We start from the raw sequence: 20,748 nt of genomic DNA, 5'->3' as shown, positions 1-20,748 counted from the left end.
AAATATTCATTGCTTCATTTACAACAGTTATGAATTAACTTATTATATCAAAATATCAAGTTGTATACCTTAAAGATATACAATTTTTATTTGTTAATTATACCTCAATAAAGCTGGAGGAAAGAAGAAATAATTAAGTTATTAAAAGGCAAATATAGTGTCGTGATTAAGGATTTTTAGACTCTGATTCCAAAATGACAGTTCAAATCCCAGCTGTTTTACTTACTAACTGTGTAACCATGAGCAAATTAATTAATGACTCTGTACCTCAGTTTCCTCATCTGTAAAATGGAGATAAGAAAATAACTCAGAGAGTTTTTGTGAGGATCAAATGAGATGCTATGCCTGGCACACAGTAAGCCTTAGACATATGCTCCCTCTTATACAATGTAAGGCAAGTTGAGGAGAACATCTTTAAAAATCAAAGTATTTCAGGGCTTCCCTCGTGGCGCAGTGGTTGAGAGTCTGCCTGCCGATGCAGGGGACGCGGGTTCATGCCCCGGTCCAGGAAGATCCCACATGCCGCGGAGCGGCTGGGCCCGTGAGCCATGGCCGCTGAGCCTGCGCGTCCGGAGCCTGTGCTCCGCAACGGGAGAGGCCACAGCAGTGAGAGGCCCGCGTACCGCAAAAAAAAAAAACAAAGTATTTCAGTAAATCATCTCAAGAGAAATGTGTGCCAGATTAAAAACAAAAATGAACATTTTCCTAACTGAAATGACAGACTAGTAAAAGTGCTAGAAAGTCACAGAGATAGTTGATATCACCTCTTCTTGACAAGAAACATTCAAGTTAGAGGATCTAAAACCCTTCTATAAACCAAACAACAGCATGTGGTCCAGACTATGAGGAGATTCAGTTGTTCCCCATTTTTGGCTCAATAAAGAGCTTATGTTCTGGCTCGTTGCTCTTTTTCCCCAACAGGGGGTCGCCTGTCTCAGGAAGAGAGAGAATAGGTTGGTTAGGCCGAGGATGGACCGCCCCCCGCAGCTTGTCCAGCTGTCCACAAGTAGAGGGAAAGGACAGCAACCAGGCAGAAAGTATTAGCATCAATAAACGGATTATGAGTCATACTTTGAATGTTTATGACAAAAATAAGAGTGGAAGGAGCATTTAGAATGTTATCCTGTTTTGTTACTCTTGTAAACATCTGATAGCTTTGGGTAGTAAAAAGAAAACTGAGAGTAAAACGAGCCAGAGGGTCTCAAATGATTCAACTGTATGAAACTGAAATAGCAGGTTTAGGTTTGCAGATATAGTGTGACTGTGAATTAGCATAATCCCTTTTGGAAAATAATCTGGCAGTCTGTATTGACAAGCTTTAAAAGGTGCATGCCCTCCGAGCCCCAAAAGGAAATAAAGAATAAATTTTATGCACAGAGTTTGCTCATCATGGCATTATTTATCCTGGTGAAAAATTAGAAATAATTTAGATGTTCAACAATAGGGGCACAGTTAATTAAAATACCTAACCTATAATCAAACAGTGTATAGCCATTAAAATATGATTCCTAGAGTATTAACAGGCAAAAACATTTATGCTACAATGCTAATTAGAAAACAAGAAAATATCATTTTATATACACAGTAAATAACTACAACTATGTAAAATAAACCCTACCTAAACCTCAAAATCTTTGCATGAAAAAAAATCAGTGAGAAAATGTATCAAAATATTAACAGTGGTTTCTTGGATGTGGTAGACAGGCCCCAAAGTTGGCCGCCATCATTCCTCCCTGTATGTGTATGCAGCTCCGTCCTTCCAGAGGTGGAATCCTTTCCCCTCCCCGTGGATCGGGGCTGGCCGCTAACTTGCCCTGACCAAGAGAATGGGACGGGAGTGAAGACGTGCCAATCCTCGGCAGCTCCACAAGGCCTGCAGCTTCCACGTGTGCTGTGCGCTAGTGCAGCTCAGGCTGGACTCGTGAGCAGTGAGATTCTACCAGCGGGGGGAGGGGCTGCATGCAGGGGCACTGAGGCTTCAGAAACGCAAGCGAAGCCTTCTCGGACCTCCCGGCTCAGCCTACCAAGCTGACTGCAGGTGTGCAGGTGACTTCAGCTGATAACAATAAGAACTGCCCAGCTGAGACCGGCCCCAGTTCCTGACCAACAGAGTTATGAGAAATAATAATCAGTCATCATTTTAAGTCATTAAGTTCTGGTGTCGTTTGTTATGCAGCAAGAGACAATCGAAACAGCAAACTGTGTGATGTATGCAGTATTCTTTCTACTTTTTCGTGTTTTTCAAAGTTTCAATGAAATTTGCGTAATTCTGTTTTTCTTTTCCTTTTAAAAAATAACATTAATTTTTTCACATTATAAAATTAATAATGTCCCTTAAAGACAAGTTTGAGAAATCAGAAAAGTACACATTTAGACGAACAAAAAATATAATGTTTCAAAGAACCATGGTTAACTTACGGTATATATTCTTCCAGTATTCCATATATGAATACGTCGTATTTTTCTCTGTAAATGTACAGTATAAATGCAGCTTCATGTATAGAAATGTATCTTTAAAGAATGGTGAAAGGAAGCTGTTGATTTGGTGCCATCCTGCTCCCAAGTGACACCTTTGCTCGGTTTCCTAACAGCAGATTGTGATTACATATGAGTTCCTGCTGGCATGGGGAAGTCTGATAAGGGATCAGAGACAGTGAACGTAACAGGCATAAGCCTGTAGGGGGGAGGCTAGTTCGGAGTCCACTGAAGTGATCCAAGTGAGAGGCGTGAGGCCTGAGCTAAGACACTGGTAATGGGGACAGAGAGAGGACGGCTAGGGATGAGAGACACCGCGGAGCAGACGCAGGAGGAGGGCAAATGAGATCGGGGGAAAGAATGACTGGTCAGTGTGACAGCAAACACAGCAAGAGGAAGAAATCTGTGTAGGTTGAATGTGAAGACCTTGGGAACACGTAAGTGGACTTGGTGAAGAGGTTGGTGATCTCCTGGGGCATGAATTATCTGTTTTGCTATCTTCGGCACCTGGCATGTAGGAACCCAATAAGTGTTTGCTGAATGAATGAATGAATATAAATGGTGGAGCTCAGGGCAGGCATCTGGACAAGAGATTGGGAAGTCACCAGTTTAGAGGTGAGAGCTGAAATCTTGGAGGTAGATGAGATTGCTCAGGAAAAAGGAGAGAGTAGGAAAAGACAAAGGCTGGCAGGATTTTAAGGAAATGCCTCACCTGTAAATGACATTTTTAGCCAGCTCCACATCGTCCCAGCACTCACACAAATGAAGTAAGGTTCTCAACTCCTCTTTCAAGATGAGCTTATTCTGCGTCAGTTTCTCTTCCAAGTTTCTCAAATAGGTTTCTGGAAGAAAGCACAGTGTGGTGGCCATCACTTAGGCTGTCTCAGACCGTCAGGAGGCTGACCTCAGGGAGAAGGGGAGGCTAGAACCTGGCACAATGCAAAGAGCCACTGAGGGGGGCTCACGGCCACGCAGCTCCCGTCACTGGCTGGTCTCGAGAGCAGAGTGTCAGACGTGGTGTATGAAGCAGCGAATCTGTCACAGGGCGCAGGTCCAGACCTCACTCCAGACTTCCCAACACAGAAACTCTGGGAGGAGGAGCACAAGAATGTGCATTTTTGATTACCTGGGTGATGCTTATGCACCGTAAAGTTGGAGAACTAACGTCCCAGAGGCTTAGCCCAAAGAACCGTATCTACAGGTGACGCATGAGAAAAAAAAACTAACCAAGATATCCAAACCATCAGTTGGCAGGGCACCTAGCAGGAAAACTGAAAGGAAAATGCCGTCAGCCCACAACGGATGACTCACATGATCCAGGAGTACTTCAAGTCTTTTTCACTTGATTCAGTTTTACCACTTTTTCATTCCTCCTGGTCCCTCTCTACTCAGTTGTTAGAAAGCATGCCACAGTACTGCATAAGGCACAGGGGGTAAAAGAGTCCTCCCAACAGCAGCAAACCTCTTTTAGTGATAGAATCATTTCAAGGTGATCACGCTCTATGTCCCTTGTCTTGTATCTGATCAACTGTGGAGACAATCAAACACCAACAGGAAACACTGCTTCTTGGCATTAGGAAGGGACTGTATTTTTGGCAGAACGTAGGGTGAGATGCAAGGCAGCCACCAAGCAAACATCTGCTTTCCAGAAGACAGGGCTGTTCTCAGTATCAGAAGCTGCGAAAGTCTACAGGATTTGTTCCAAGGCCCAGAGCTCCGAAGGAATGCTGCTTAAAGGGATGGCACAATATACATTAAAAACACAAGATCGGGAAGCTGAGGCAGACACTGCTCTTGATTTACAAGAAAAGAAGGTCCATTAGGTTTGAATTAATGCAACGGACCCTCCAATCTCTATTTGCAGAATCGTGTAATGGTTAAAGGTTTTAGAGTTGGGAAGACATGAGCTGAAATCTGGGCTCTGCCACTTGCATGCTATGGGGAGATCTGGGGAGGCCTGTCTCTGAGACAAGACTCATGTGTGAAGTGAGGGACATGATACCTACCTCGTGGGGTCATCCTGAGATAATGTACGTAAAGGACTTAGCACAGGGCCCAGCGTGTAGTAACTGCTAGGAGATCACAGACATATTGTTCTTATTTTCATTCCTCTGTCACGAGGATTTATTCTATTAAATATTTCTAAACAATTTCCAAGCTAAAAGACTTTAATGGGACGTCTTTACATCTTGTACTTCTTAATACTTAATAAGTCCAAAATTTCAACAGATGTAATTTGTATTTTAAAACAAATCCATCAAAATTAAGTGCTTATCGTATATTATAGTCAGAGGTATCCTTCTTTGTGTGAGAGACACAAGGAAGGATAAGGTATGGTTCCTACCCTGAAAGAGCTTAGAGTCTATTTGAGAAGACAAGATATATCTATATAAAGCTACCTGAAAATAATGACAGAGTAGGTGACATGTGACAGTATAAACATAACAGGAGAGAAGAGAGAAATCAGGGCAGCAGAAACAGACCAGGTCTGGTGCAAGTGGAGAGGTACCAGAGAGGAAGGAAGGGGCTGAGTAGGGTTGGCAAAGCTGAGGGGCTGGGGAACTATCGGTATGGGAATCAGCATGAGAAAAAGCACAGAACTGGGGGAAAAGGTGGTGAGGGGAGACCGTGACTAGATTAACAGGAAATCACACTGGTTCTAGAAAGGGTGAGATCCACTGTGGAAGAGCTAGGAAGCTGGAGGGAAGGGGCAAGTTTGTACATGATGTGGTATATAACAGAGTACCATTGTGGGTTCTTATAATGATGAAATGTGGACAGGATTTTATAAATACCTGACAGTGGAGTAGATTGGCATTCATTATATTAATTGCCTTTTAGAACACATGCACGACTGTCACAGCCTTAGAAAGACTATGACAACTGGAATAACAACTAGATAGTGACACGAAGCCCTAACTGCAAACTTTACAGAGCTCCAGACGACCTGGGGTAAGAAGAAAAGACTGAAGTAAAATCTAGATTGAGTCTACTAAAGTGAAGATTAATCTATTTTCCGTCACTCTTATCTTCTTGTTCTGTAGGTGGTTTTGTACAACAGCATGATAGCGGACCAGTGAAGGAAGACTGCTTTCTGGAGAGATAAGAAGCAAGGAGTGTTCATTAGGTGCTCACAAACATCTGACAGTGAGAAGGAGGAAAGCTGGAAAAGTAAGTAGGACAAACAAAAGAGTTGTTATTAAAAAAGAGGAGAGGGCTTCCCTGGTGGCGCAGTGGTTGAGAGTCTGCCTGCCGATGCAGGGGACATGGGTTCGTGCCCCGGTCCGGGAAGATCCCACATGCCGCAGAGCGGCTGGGCCCATGAGCCATGGCCGCTGAGCCTGCGTGTCCGGAGCCTGTGCTCCGCAACGGGAGAGGCCACGACAGTGAGAGGCCCGCGTACCGCAAAAAAAACAAAAAAAAAAAAACAAAAAGAAAACAAAAAAAAAAACAAAAAAAGAGGAGAGGCTTGCTGTGTTTCTAAAGGAATCTGAAGTACTGGGAAAAACTCAACGTGCAGGAGAAGTGGGAATGAATGCAACAAGATTTCTCAGATGCTGAAAGGGAATAGGACGTAGGGTGGTGGTGACGAGTTTTTAGCTTTTTACAATAAAAATTTTCAAACATACCTAAAATTAGAGATGGGCACCTCCCACGTGCCCATCACCCAGCCTCAACAGTTATCAATGTTTTGCTGGTTTTTTAAAGAAACCTTTGGTTTAGTCTACTGATTCTTCCAGCACACAGTAGAAAATATGAAAATGCATCATCATACATTTTTTGTTTCATTTTATCTCATTTATCTATAGATATATATATGTATACTGGAGATGCAATGCAAATTGTATTTTTTACTGAGGGTGGCATCAAGAAGTCTGAAAGCCAGTCATGTGGAGCAGTTCTTCTCAGACTTTATTTTTTCTTATTATTTTTTTTTGCGGTACGTGGGCCTCTAACTGTTGTGGCCTCTCCCATTGTGGAGCACAGGCTCCGGACGCGCAGGCTCAGCGGCCATGGCTCATGGGCCCAGCCACTACACGGCATTTGGGATCTTCCCGGACCGGGGCACGAACCCGTGTCCCCTGCATCAGCAGGCGGACTCTCAACCACTGCGCCACCAGGGAAGCCCTCAGACTTTATTTTGCAGACAAATTGTCTGGGGCCCGAGATTTGGCATTTCTATCCACCTCTCACTTGCTGCTAATCCTTGAACCTCACTTTGAGTGGCACTGATCTAGAGGACTGGTTGCAGCACTAGGTTTAGTATTTCTCTGGGGTCCTGGGAGAAGGGACAAGAGAAGAGCGGTAGACTCTGCAGTAACAGAGTGAGGTGAAAGGGGCATGCAAGGTCAGACTAAGAAACTAAGAATAAATCATCTCAGTTTCTTCTGTGAGATAAGGTCATTGAAGAAGAGACTGAACAGGGATAAAGACAGAGGGAAGTTTAATGACAGGTCAATGAAAGAAGTAATGAAATAGATTTGATTACCTTTGGTGCCAGGAAGATTACATGCAACAGCCACCTTCTTATGCTGAAAGTCCTTTAATTTCACAATATTATCTGTAAGTAGATATCTTTTAGCTAAAAATCAGAGAAAAGAAAGTAAAATCATTTTGACTGTTTTATACTTAGCAAATAATGTGTAGAGCTTGACTATCTCTTTCTAATAACTGATCTTATCTTCAGTTAGTATAAATAACCCACCTAGACAGGTACAAATAGAATAGTCACCCTGGTGGGGAAAAAAATGTCCAAAGTACCAAAGAATGCAAATCCTCCACAAGACAAGTTTTGTCTGTGTGTGTGTGTGTGTGAAAGGAGCTAGTGATTAACTGGGTATGGGGATGGGTAGACAGGAATTTGGGATCTGAAAGACAGACAGCAAAACTGGTATATCTAGATTTGGTTTAAACAGGTAGAAGCATATAGGGTAGGGGAAAAAGCTATAGTGTGACCATTGGAATTTCCAGGACTGTCGACAGTTTGTGAAATGAGGCGTTATGGCCTCTCATATTTGGACTCTTGGTATCCTCTAGATACATCAGGAATCACTGACCACAACTTAGCAGAAATGATCAGTTGAGGAAACATCATTTCTTTAGGATGCTCGGCTGTGCATGAACTGGAGCTTGGCCAAAGAACCATCCACTACAAGAGCTCTGTGTACTACAGTAACAATGTAACAACAAAAATTGCTGATTTCTAGAGAGGCAGTCCAGAGAAGGGGTTACAGTAGGACTGCCTGTGTTCAAACCCTTTCTCTACCAGTTCCCTCTAACCTTGGGCAAATTACTTAGCTTTGCGGTTTCCTCCTCTGTAAATGAAGAATAGTACCTCTCTCACTGGGTGATGTGAGGAGAAAAGGAATGAATGTATGTAAAATGTATTACAGGAAAGCCTGACACGAAGTGTTAAATATTATCACTCACCAGCATCTTCAAATTTAATCATTTTCAAAAAGATATTAAGGGATAATTTTACAAATAAAGAAACCTGCTCAGAGTCTTTCAAACTGTTCGCTACAGAGCTGGACTCCAATCTCATAGTCTTTGACCTCCCCTCCCAAACTCTGCAGGACAGTACACCCAAGGGGGAGGAGGTGTTCCCGGGGCGCAGCACAGCTCCATCCGAGGGAATACTACAGTCCCCAGGTCAAGAGCCCAGCCCATCTGTCCTTTGATTCCCAGGCACACGGGCGTCCACGACATCCAGAGGCCACCACTGTACCCACGTGCAGAGGGCAAGTGCATGCTCGATTGCTCTAGGCCCCTGAGTGAGGCGCCGTTATTTCTCCAAAGAGATGCCCGCTGAGGTGTAAAGCTCCCTTCTGTCCCATCCCTCCCCTCCTTCACGGCCCGAGGCCTAGGATACCTCCGAGAGGGCAGCGGCTGCAGGTGGAGCCCAAGCCTCCCAACCCTGGATGCACTAAACTCCGCAGCACCTGCAGCGGTAAGACTTGCTTCGGGGGCAGAAAGGCGGCCGCCATACTGTTCCGGGCTGTACCAACTGCGGGAGCCGGGGGGGGGAGCGTGGACTGTTGCCTAGCCTTTCCTCCGCCCGCAGTCCCCCTACCGGTCATTCCTTTGGTATGCTCCAAGATGGCGGTCCGCGTGGTGCGGCGCGGCATTCTCTGGGCGCGGAAAGTGTCGCTGCCTCAGCTCTCCCTGACAGGTTGGTGGCTGCTACCTTCGTGGGGCTGCTTCATTAGGCCCCTGAGAACTCTGTTCCTTGAGTAAAGGGAGCAGTGGGCTTTTAAGGGGAGAGGAAATGCTTCTGGGATCTAGTTGCTGGAGAAACCCATGGAGGTGTTTGGTAGCACAGAGAGGGGAGGTAAGGTCTATGACCCATCTCCTTCCCTAAACCAATAGTGTCTGCCTATCCAAAGGTGTGAAGAGCAGAGGAAGTCCGGGCATGAGAGCTTTTGCGTATGATTTGCCGGGTTTGTGTGTGAGGGTGGTCATCTCTTTGCTGCCCGTGAAAAGCCCAAATGTGTCCCCCCTGGGGCTATGAAATTTCCCTCCCTGTTGAGTTTCCTTAGAGGGAAACTCATAAACGTTCTCCTCAACACCTGACGTGTGGCCAGACCCTTGGTTTTCACTTGGTGAAGGAATTTCTTACTAATCTCAGTTTACCTGATGACCTTGGGCGCAACTTTTGATTGACTTTTCTTTGCCCAAGTTTTCCGTTCAGACAATAAATGCTAATAGTTACTTTTAAAGTACTTTGATACCCGAATGAATGACGGCTCACTCAAAGCCTGTTTACAGGACCTGCTGATGAAGACATTGGGAAAAACTTTTTTAATTCACAGAAGCTAAATCCTGACAGATGTATCTGATTATATGATTAAAATACATATCTGATTATATGATTAAAATACAATAATCACAGTTGATTTTTCCAATGCCTATTATCTCCTCTTTCCAACATACCTCCTCTAGCCCCTGTTAAAAAGCAACACATACAGTTTTGCCCACACGCCTTTAAATATCAACGTGAAACCTTATAGCTGGCCACCAGAAGTTTTCTGAGAATTAACTGATTGACCTAGCTAATGAAAATGTTTCATGCCACACATTAGGTAAAGCTGTCTGCACAGTACTTGGCACCTCAGTAAGAATTAACTGTTGTAGCTATTTACTAGCTTGTTTACTTATGTTGTTAGTAAATGCTTTTCAATTTAAACAAGACCTTGGATTGTCTATCAGGGAAAGTATCATAGTTGCTTAGGATATTCGGGGGCAGTCATACTAACAGGGGAATGGAAATTAGATAAAGGTGAATTGAGAGAATTTCCAGTGAGCATTTTGATCGTAGTTTGAAATGGTGTGCTCATGATAGGTTACACCTGTGCTGTTCCATTGACATAGCCGGAAGCTACACATGGCTATTTAAATTAGTTTAAATTTAAAAATGCTGTTCTTTAGTCACATTAGCTACATTTTAAGTGCTCAGTAGACACCTGTGGCTAGTGGCTGCTGTATTGAACAGTTCAGAATTGAACATCTCCTTCATTACAGAAAGTTATATTGCACAAGCAGGGGGTTAGGCCACAGATGAAAGGAGTCTTGAAATCAGGAACTGAAGTGTATAAGGCAAGTGATATAAGTATGTAGGATAGTACATTATGGACCACTGGGGGTTTGATAAGGAGCTTTAAGTCATCAAAACATTTTGAACCATTACCAGATAAAAGAAGAAAAAATTTGTACAAACTGAGGACCAATCAGTATTTGGAATACTTCAGTGCTTCCACTGATGCTCCCTACAACATAATGGATAAGGGCAACTAGAGTGATCAAGAGGATGAGAGAAAGGTTTATTGAGATGAACTGAAAAAGTGACTTCAGTATATGAAGAGGCTAGAGAGGGAAACTTTTTGGGCACTTACTACATAGTGGACATAAGGCTAGGTACTTAATATATGCCCTTATTTAAATTATATAGTATTTCCCTGTTTTACATATGAAGAAAGAGGCTCAGAGACCTGGTGTAACTTGCCCACATTTTTATAAAATTTTTTATAGCAAAGCTAGGATTCACACTTAGACTTTGTGACTCTAAAGCCTATCTGTGTTCACAATCACACTGCTTCCCTTTGGATGGAGAACATGTTTGGAGACATTTTACCAAAGGCCAAATTAACTATAAAATAAGTAAGTTTTTAATAAATAAGTATTTACTAAACTTTGAAATTCTGGTCCATGGAGGTATCTTTTCAGAATTAAGCAGGGGAGATATTTGCTTTTTAGTGGAGAGTTATCTTAGAATATTGTTGCTCGTAAAGTTGACTGGCTGAAGGGTTAGCAGGTTCAAGAAGGGTATATATATGCTCTTGGGTGGCATATACGGAGTGGGATTAAACGGACTCAGATCTAAACTTGTGAGGCTGATAACATCCTGTTCCCTCGTTATCTCAATGTTATCTGAGGGTCAACATCATTATCATTACCTGGAAACTTTTAGAAATGCAGAATCTCTGTTCCCACCCCAGACCTACTGATCAGAATCTGCATTTTATCAAGATTCATATGGACATTAGGTTTGAGAAGGTGATCTAGATTTTCCATTTTGCCATTGTCCACTTAATGTCCTGTCTGGCTTCATAGAAATTCTTTGGTTTTAACGTTAATATACAAACCCCTCAACTACCATACAGAGATGGGAAAAACTTTAAATGATGTCATTTAAAAGTATCTCAGCAAGATGAATACCCTACTTTAAAAGGTTTACAGATAATGAAATGTCTGTCTGTCTGAAGGTGTAGTAATTTCCTGTTGCTGCTGTAACAAACTACCACAAATTTGGTGGCTTAAAACAACGTAGATTTATTACCTTACTATTCTATAGGCCAGAAGTCTGATACAGAGTCTTTTTGTGCTAAAGTCAAGGTGTTGAAAGGGGTGTATTCCCTTTAGGAATCTCTGGGGTGAATCTGTTTCCCTAGTCTTTTCCATCTTCTGGAGACCACCTGCATTCTTTGGCTCATCGTCCCTTTCTCAGACATCTTCAAAGCGAGCAGTGGCAAGTCAGGTGCTTCTTATATACCTCTGTCTTTCATGCATCACACTAACAACCTGTCTCCCTCTTCCACTTTTTAAGGACCTGTGATTATATTGAGCCCACCTGGACTTCCCTGGCAGTCCAGTCATTAAGACTCTGCGCTTCCAGTGCAGGGGGCTCGGGTTTGATCCCTGGTTTGATCCCACATGCTGTGCAGTGTGGCCAAACAAACAAACCCTGAGCCCACCTGGACAACCCAGGACAGTCTTCTCATTTTAAGATCAGCTGATGTGCTAATCTTAATTCCATCTGTCACCTTAATCCCCCTTTCTCATGTACCCTAATATTCACAGGTTCTGGGGACTAGGACATGGACATCTTTTGGGGGGGGACATTATTCTGCCTACCCCACTTGGTAACTCATTCCTATGTTTGTCATTGGTTTCTATTAGGAAGATTTTCCACTTGCCAAATTTAAATTCTTTATCCTTATACCTATTTCCTTTCACTGTATCCTCAATGGAGGTGGAAAATGATTACTGGTTACTTTTTTTTTTTTCCCCCGGTACGCGGGCCTCTCACTGTTGTGGCCTCTCCCGTTGCGGAGCACAGGCTCCGGACGCGCAGGCTCAGCGGCCATGGCTCACGGGCCCAGCCGCTCCGCGGCATGTGGGATCTTCCCAGACCGGGACACAAACCCGTGTCCCCTGCATCGGCAGGTGGACTCTTAACCACTGCGCCACCAGGGAAACCCTGGTTACTTTCTTATAAAGCAAACATTTAAAAGTTCATATATATATGAAAGTTACTGGGCTTATCTTTTGTAAATTTACTAGTTCTAATTTTGTTTTCGGTCATGTGATCTCCTTGAACAACTGCACACAGCATTCTGGCACTCCTGTCTTTCCCCACCATCACCTCCTCTGCTTTTTGTCTCCCAGTTCAAAACTCATGAACATAATTCTAGATAATTGTCTTTTCTGACTTTAGAACAAGGAGGGCTGATTTCTTATGCTAGAATAAAACATATGCTAGGAGAAGAAATAGAGAATAAGTAAGAGAATGTAATAACAACGAATAGAGAATATTTAAGTCACTGGTATCCTGGAGTATATAGGTTAACAGCCCTCTCCTGAGCTCATGCTCACGTGGAAAAGGGCTGCCCTTGTTTCCCACAGAAAGGAGAGATCTACCTGGTTTTAGAAATTGGAATTCAGTTTGCATAGAAATGCTACAGTAAATTATGAATGGGTTATCTGAACTGATTGTTTTGGTTCTATGTCAGACTGTTGGAGCATGCAGAGACCTTAAATATCACCCGGCCAGTTCCTTCACTTACAACTGCACGGTCTGAAGTTTTCTACCAGCTGGTAAAACTCAAACTAAATCTCAGGTCTGCTCACTCCTGACCTAGTGTGCAGCTACACACCTAATGTCATGCCATCAATGCCGTTACATTTTGTTCATCCTTCTTGACAGATCTAGGAATGTAACTGACAATTTATAACATCATTTGTATGAAAAATGTATTCTAAGTTCCAAACATCTAATCATTTAAAAAAAAAATCCATCTGAAATGCAGGCACTTTTTAATAGTTACTATTTTTAAGAAATATCTTAGTTCCCCTTTGAGGCAGTCTTTGACAGCTTTTAATATTATTGCTTCATTGCTTAAACTTTAGACTTCAAATTTAGACATACTATTCTAGTAAAGGTCTGACCCAACCTCTGCTGAAGGCAAGGGAGGGACTGGTCTTGTGTATAAACACACAGACGTGTTTGTATTTGTTTTAGTTGGGAGACGGATAGAGAATAACAATAGCATGCAAATACTGTGCTTAATCGGCTCCCATGCCTTCTAGTTGTGTTTGGTTTATGGTCTGCTATGACCTTCAGGTAATAGTCTGCCATTCATTCCTTTTCAGTTTTTTTAAACAGCTTTATTTAGATTTAGTTCACATACAATTCACCCATTTAAAGTAGTCAATTTAATGTTGAATGTATTTTTGTATATACACAGGGTTGTACAGCAGCCATCACCACAATCAATTTAGGACATTTTCATCACTTCAAAAAAAATCCATACTCATTAGCAGTCACTCCCCATTTCCACCCAGGTTTTTCTGCCTGTCTACCCTCCAGATCTAGGCAACCAATAAGCTGCTTTCTGTCTCTAGATTTGCCGATTGTGGACATTTCATATAAATGGAATGACATAATACGTAGTCTTTTGTGATTGGCTTCTTTTTCCTTAGCGTAATATTTTCAAGGTTCATCCATGTTGTAGCATGTATCAGTACTTAATTTCTTTTTATTGCTGAATAATATTCCTTTATAAGAATATACTATTTTGTTTAGCCATTCATAAATTGATGGATATTTGCATTTTTCCTTTTTGGCTATTATGAATAATATTGCTACAAACATTTATGTACAGTTTTTTAGGTGGACATGATTTCATTTCTCTTGGGTATATACCTAGGAGTGGAATTGCTGGGTTACCTGGTAACTCCATGTTAACATTTTGCAGAACTGCTGAACTTTTCCAATGTGGCTGCACCATTTTACATTCTCACCAGCAATACATGAGGTTTCTAGTTTCTCTACATCCTTATCAACAGCTGTTATTATCTGCCTTTTTGATTATACCCATCCTAAGTGGGTGTGAAGTTGTATTTAAATATATTTTGCATCTCCTTAATGGGAAATGATATTAAACATCTTTCCATGCACTTGTTGGCCGTGTGTGTGTGTGTGTGTGTGTGTGTGTGTGTGTGTGTGTGTATTTATGTGTATGTATGTATCTGTGTGTTTTCTTTTTTTTTAGAAATGTCTGTTAAATCCTTTGCCCATTTTTCTGCTGGGTTGTCTTTTTAAATTTTGAGTTGTAAGAGTTATTTATATATTCTGGGTACAAGTCCCTGATCAGATAAATGGTTTGGAAATATTTCCTCCCATTCTGAGTTATTCTTTCCCTTTCTTGATGGTGTCTTTGAAGCTCAAAAGGTTTTAATTTTAGGTTGCCATTCATTCTTTCTCATTAATTCCTTGAGCTCATGTTTATTGAGCATTGCTGTATGCCAGTCATTGTGACAGGTGTCATCTTGTGGGTTACACCAGATTTGGCTTATTAGGTTTCTGTTATTTACCACTGGGGTGCTGTGTTACCGGGTAAGATATTACTCTTTGCTTTATGTGAAATAAGGGTAAATATGCTGATCCAAGTCAGATGGAAATTTTTTAGGACTAATAATAATAAAGCAGTCTTTTAATGAGTTAAACAGCTGTTCAGCAAATATTTTAGGTTCTAAGAAGGAGTTTTAAGGCTCATCTAGGCTCTGCATTAGTGGAAACAAATGGCTACTAGTCCTAAAGTAATAGGAACAGAATTAGCAACATTTTTGCTCATAACGTTATGGTAGAAATTTTAACAGGCTTTCTGCATCTTCTGCTTGTTAGAGGTTGAATGCATGTTGTCATGAACTGAATTGTAAACTGTGTAATGTTGGTTACAGTTTCATAATAGATCTTTAAATAATCTAGTAAATGGAAAATATGGCAAAGATATGTTTAATAAAACAGGTATATAAACTGAACCTGTTGTGAAACTATGCCTGTTGAAAAAATTGTCTTTTTCCTCAGGTAAAAGATGCCTACTTTCTGCAGCATATGTGGACAGCCACAAATGGGAAGCAAGAGAAAAAGAAGATTGTCACCTTGGTAGGTACTTATCGGGCTATTATGTGGGTCATTTCTAGTCACTCCATGTTTGTCATCATATATTCGTATGAGATATATGTGAAATGATGCTTTTATGATAATCCAATTCAGATAAGCACATTTTTAAGCCTTAAAAAGAATTAGACTGTTGTTTCACATGTGGCAAAATCATTTTTTCTTTCCTGCAAATTTCTGTTTCATTTTGCCTTCACAGTTAGTCTCCCTGAATTATGTAAACAATTATTTTCTTTCTTGTTTTTTGTTCATTTTTATCATATAGTTAGTTACCATGCAGCCTGACTGTTTTATCTGCAAAATCAATCTTTACTATGATGGTTGCAAAATGATGGTTTTCCAAATTCATTAATACCTCCACATTTACTAATTATTACTCAGTATTTACTGTAAGCAAGAACCCTTTTTCTCCCATTTCTTTCTCTGTTTATTATCAGTATGATCTTATGGATTCCTCTTTTTTTTTCCCTTTAATGATTCATTACCATCCTTAGTTATTTTGGTAGTCCAGTTCTCTGTAATTTGGCTAGTAGAAGCATTTCAAGCTGTCTCCCAGTGTTCCATCTTGTACCTTTCTTGCTCTAGCCCTGAAATCAATTACAGTTAGCCCTTAAACAATGGGGGTTAAAGGAGCCCACCTTCAATGCAGTCAAAAATCCACATATAACGTAAAGTTGGTCCTCCGTATATGTGGTTTCTTCCTAGCCAAGTTTCTGCCCACGGATTCAACCAACTGCGGATCATGCATGTAATCCTGTAGTACGCATTTAGTGAAAGAAATTCATGTGTAAATAGACCTGCACAGTTCAAGCCTGTTTTGTTCAAGGGTCAGCTGTATTTCTCCAAGGAGCACTGGTTCCTTTTACTAGGGAGTGGTATTAGAAACCAAGATCTGTGCACTAGGTGTCCCCCTTGCTACTATGGAATTTTTGCTTCTTTGCCCATTCAGTGGACAGAGCTAGGAAAAACATGTATACATGTACACATAAACATGTGCACATACATGCATATAAGCTTATATGTACATAGTTTACAAATTATGAAAAAATCATTCTGAAACCTGCAATTCCAGTTCATCTCTACAGAGTTCTTCCTTGCCTTCCTCTAGTCCATGTTTGTATCTCCCTTCCATACTGAAAACACTGGCTCCCAACAGGGACAGTGTTTTGATGTGTCCATCAGTCTAGGGATTGCAAGTTATGTAATTTTCCTGTCTTCTACCCAGTAAGTGCCAGTAATGGCCTGCAGTCATTTAGACAGTCAAAAAGATACCCCCCTATATTCTAAAATGCCCTTGAGGGCCTTTTGGTACTTCTTTTGGGAACCACTGTTCTAGTGATGAAAGCACAATGGGCTAAGTTAATTATATTGCAGAGCTCGTTCTGATGTACCATATGTGAATCATAAGAAAAGTGCTATGGAAGTGCAGAAACGAGAACGAAGAATTTCATATAAGCTATTAACACTTTCCTAGGTATGAAGGGAAAATTAGGAAACAAGACCATTATATTTGGTGCCTTGGTATGGGTCATCTCTGTTATTCGGAGACAAACCTAGGGAAAACTGTCATGGATTCCTGAGTGAGCAGATGCTTTTTGCCAAAGAATGAGCATAATCTGCAATGAATAAGTATCACATGGAGGTAACTGTCTCCTCTCTGTTAAGATTAATGTACTTAGAAAAGCAGTATGTACCAGCTACCATTTACTGAATACCACCCTGCTAATAATCCTCTCTGTACATCCTGAGTCCCTGTTGAGGCAGTTGATTTTTTCCTCATCCTGTATTCTTACAGCACTTTGTACCTTCATTATGCAGTGTGATGTGGTGAAGAGTCTGCACTTGGAGGGAAAGACAGCTGGCTGTGAACCCCAGCTCTGCCAGCTTTCAGAAACTGTCCCTTAACTCGGTTCCTATATCTATAAATTAGGGATGATAATGCCCACCCCAGGTAATACCCTGACATATAGTAGGTACTCCAGAAATATGTGAAAGGAACAAGTCCCTAGGCCCCTTGATTTTACTCATATATAAAACATTAGATTGTGAGGTGAGATGAGGTTTTGAAACTCAAACTGCTTGGAAGAAAAAGAGGCTGTTAGAGACAATATTTTTTTTCTTCTGTGTAAGAGAATGTAATTAAAACTTGCGTTCATACGTGATATTACTGCATGTTTTCCCTAATTCTTATTTGAGCCTTTGGGCTGGGGTATGGGCCCAGAGAATCAGGCAGTACGCCTGGGGCTACATGCGGATGATCGGGCAGTAGATGGCAGTGTGGCCTCTGCGGAGACGCGCGCAGCCGGTGGAGCCCGGCGTTTGGGCGCTGGCCTTGGGAAGCCTCTCCATGCGCGCGTGCGCGGAGGGCTGCCCTCGGCATGTGGAGCAATGTGATTGGGCGCTGTGATCTGGTGCGGGCTTGCTGATTGGGGGAGGGAGGAGGGGGCGATATGAGGCTTTTATTCCGCGCGTCCCCATTGGAGGGCGTGGAGTGGGGTGGAGTGGATCGCGGCTCGGGAGGGACTGTGCCTGGATGTGGGCGTGGGCGTGGGCGTGGGCGTGGGCTTCCCTGGTCTGAAGCGGTTTTGCGTCCATGCCGAATACTGCGGAGGAGACCTGCTGGATTCTCTCGATGGTCGTGCTGCTGTGGTGCCTCCTCTGTTCAGTCTCATTAGTGGTTTTCTGTTAGAGCCTTGGCGGAGGTCTGATGGGTATCTACCCAGCTCCCCGTCTGAGAGTAATTTATTACTACGGAGGTATAGATTAACACCACGAGTGCCGTATACGTATACTGCAGTCTAGAGGGCAAGCAGGCCATGAATGCAGGCTGGGTCCTCTGACGTAAAAGTCAAAAGGCAGCTTTTGTTCACTGCTAGATGTGTGCCCCGTGTCTGTGCTAAGCACTTTCACACACACTGTTACGTTTAATGCTCCACAACAGCGGCCGAGGCAGCTGCTATTTCCCTTAAGAGATAGGAAAAATGAGACCAGATCCCAGCATTTGCTTAGGGCCATACAGTATCCTCTTGCCTTTCTGCTCATTAAACTTTCTTAGTGATTGCTGTAGTACCTGTAATTCTACCTTAGTGTCTTCTCTTGCATTGAAGTAGTGGATCTCTTGCTTTTAAAAAATATTTTTTGATTGCAGTATAATATACTGAAAAGTGCACAAATCATAATGTACAGATTGATGAATTATCACAAAGTAAACAAGCCTGTGTAATAGAAGGTTCCTACCACTCCAGAAACCCTTATTGTGACTCCCATTACCCTCTTCAAAGGTAACCATTATTCTGACTTCTAGCACTGTAGGTTATTTTTTTTTAATGTTTTATAATGGAAAATGTACAACATACAAAAGTAGAGTGAATGGTATAAGGAATCTTCTTTACCCATCACCTGGCTTCAACAGTTATCAGCTCCTGGCCAATTTTCATTTCTACTTCTACTTATTTCCCCATCCTGATCCTTTGGATGATTTTGAGGCGGATCACAGACAGTATATCATTTTACCCATAAATATTTCAGTATATACCTCTAAAAGATAAGGATATTTTTAATACCGTTTTACATCTAAAATATTAATAATCATTTAAATATGAAATATCAAGTCAGTGTTCAAATTTCCCTGATACTCTGGTAAATTTTTTTTAATGGTTATGCACATAAGGTCCATACAGTGCAGTTGGTTATGTTCCCCTCTTATCTTGCCTCTTTTTAAATCTTTTTTTATGGAAACATACAAAGGTAGAGAGAATAGTATAATGATCACCCATGGTCTGTCACCCAGCTTCAATGGTTATCAATTCCCTGCCAGTGTTGTTTCATCAAACCCTACCCCATCGCCAGGTTACATTTTAACAAATTCTTGTTATCTGATCATTTTATATATATTTTGATACATATCTCTATAGATAAGGATTTTTTTAAAAACATAGCTATAATACCATTCTCATATCTAAAAATTAGTAATTCCTTAACATCGTTAAATATTTCCTCAATGTTCACATTTCCTCAGATGTCTTATAAATTTCTTTTTAATTTACAGTTTGTTGAAATGGGATCCAGATAAAGTCCATACATTGTAATATGTTGAGATGACTTTAATCTATAGGTTTCTCTTTCTGTCTTGGCAGTCTATTTGTTGAAGAAAACAGGTCTCTTTTGTAGTTTCCCACATTCTAGATTTGCTGTTTTCATCCTTATGGTGGTGTTTAACACGTTCCTCTACCTTCCATATGTCCTATAAAACTGGCAATTAGAGAGGAAGCCTTGATCAGATTCAGCAGGGTTTTTTGTTTTTTCTTTTGGCATGAGTACTTCATAGGAAGTGTTGTTTACTGTTGTCAAGAGGCACAGAGCATTTGGTTGTCACTGTGATGTTAAAGGCCATTCGTGATCATTGCTTAGATCCATTTTTTCATTAGGAGCTGCAAAATGTTGCTATCTTAATTATATCATTTCTCTCATTAATTACCCAGAAAATTTTTGTGAAAGAATTTCCTTTCATCAGGTTCAGTTATCCTGAGTTATAGTTTGTATGGAAGAGGCAGCTTCGAAAATAATAAATTGACCTCCTACCATCCTCCAAAGGTTATCAGTGAGGGTTTTAATTTTTTTTTCTAATATTATGAACTCATGGACTTAACTATTCCAGACATTTTAATTCATTGCAGTTGATATTTTATTGAAAGAGCCGTAGTTCTCCAGCTAGGCTTTGTAGAGCCCTGGGAATTCTTGAGCTTTCCAACTCAAATCAGAAGATTTCAATTTTAGACTGTTTCTGTACTGGGCTTCCCTTTGGTTAAAATAAACACTGAATTAAAGCATTGTCTCTGAAATTCCTGCATTAGCCATGCAGATCTACTGGAGAGATACAGGGTGAAAGTTCGCAGCATTAGCCAGTTAGCAGCTGTTATAGATTAGGGCCCACAGTGAATAGGATTCAGGAGAAAACCATTCTGGGGAACTGGGTAGGGTGCTGGTAGGAAGGCAGGCCTCATGGGGGAAGTTCCCTGTGTTCCATGAGAAGTTTGCTTGGGTTATCCTGCCAGGGGCAAGGGACTAGGTGACTTGAACTAAATTAGTTCCTGAGCCCTACTGAATTAAATATTCTATTTCTGATTTTTCATTTTATAAATAATCATAAAGTAAGAGATACCTTTCAGTTTTAGTTACTGCTTTTTTGTTTTTTTTTTTTTTTTTTTTGCATTGAGGTTGAAACTGAGCACTGTGGTCATCTTTCATTAGCTGGACACTTATTAGCTGAGGTTTAGTTTTACTGTGTCATTTCAGCTGTGGAGGCCTTTGGCTTGTTGCAGTAGTTTTTCAAATCCTGCTCTTGAAGCTTGATGGAGATTTTCTGAGGCCTGCTTTCCTATTTGCATGTCTGTGACATGTATTCATTCACTAGGCTTCATATTTACTGTCTGCTGGCAGTTCTAGAGATGGGTCTGGCCTGCACATCCTCCTCCTTTAGTCTTAGTATATATGTATATGAAGCTTGCCTTCACATTTTTTTCTTTATTATTTTA

The 20,748-nt window shown here is 41.3% G+C and overlaps 2 protein-coding genes across 9 annotated transcripts in view; one reads left to right on the top strand and one right to left on the bottom strand.

Moving 5' to 3' along the window:
- PTCD2 (pentatricopeptide repeat domain 2) overlaps nucleotides 1-8,474 on the bottom strand; it is a 36,373-nt gene extending 27,899 nt beyond the window's left edge. For 3 of the 5 annotated variants that reach the window (XR_009539494.1, XR_009539495.1, XM_060143097.1), the window contains exons 1-3: nucleotides 8,348-8,474; nucleotides 6,965-7,057; nucleotides 3,188-3,317 (exon numbers count right to left, since the gene is read on the bottom strand). Coding sequence is in view for 3 of the 5 variants with exons in the window: in XM_060143097.1 (XP_059999080.1) it covers nucleotides 3,188-3,317; nucleotides 6,965-7,057; nucleotides 8,348-8,462 (338 nt within the window). In the remaining 2 variants the exon portion in view is untranslated. Of the gene's footprint in view, nucleotides 1-3,187; nucleotides 3,564-3,702; nucleotides 4,579-6,964; nucleotides 7,058-8,347 lie in introns of those variants that run through there. The other 2 variants (XM_060143098.1, XM_060143099.1) reach the window with 2 other exon arrangements.
- MRPS27 (mitochondrial ribosomal protein S27) overlaps nucleotides 1-20,748 on the top strand; it is a 101,589-nt gene that overhangs the window by 1,402 nt on the left and 79,439 nt on the right. The window contains exons 2-3 of one of the 4 annotated variants that reach the window (XM_060143095.1): nucleotides 5,520-5,646; nucleotides 15,122-15,199. Coding sequence is in view for 2 of the 4 variants with exons in the window: in XM_060143093.1 (XP_059999076.1) it covers nucleotides 8,575-8,647; nucleotides 15,122-15,199 (151 nt within the window). In the remaining 2 variants the exon portion in view is untranslated. Of the gene's footprint in view, nucleotides 1-5,519; nucleotides 5,647-8,563; nucleotides 8,648-8,674; nucleotides 8,807-15,121; nucleotides 15,200-20,748 lie in introns of those variants that run through there. The other 3 variants (XM_060143093.1, XM_060143096.1, XM_060143094.1) reach the window with 3 other exon arrangements.

Source organism: Lagenorhynchus albirostris, chromosome 3, assembly GCF_949774975.1.
Source record: "Lagenorhynchus albirostris chromosome 3, mLagAlb1.1, whole genome shotgun sequence".
Lineage (NCBI taxonomy): Eukaryota > Metazoa > Chordata > Mammalia > Artiodactyla > Delphinidae > Lagenorhynchus > Lagenorhynchus albirostris.
Note: the sequence above shows the minus strand (reverse complement) of the source record. Positions and strands in the feature narration are given on the sequence as shown.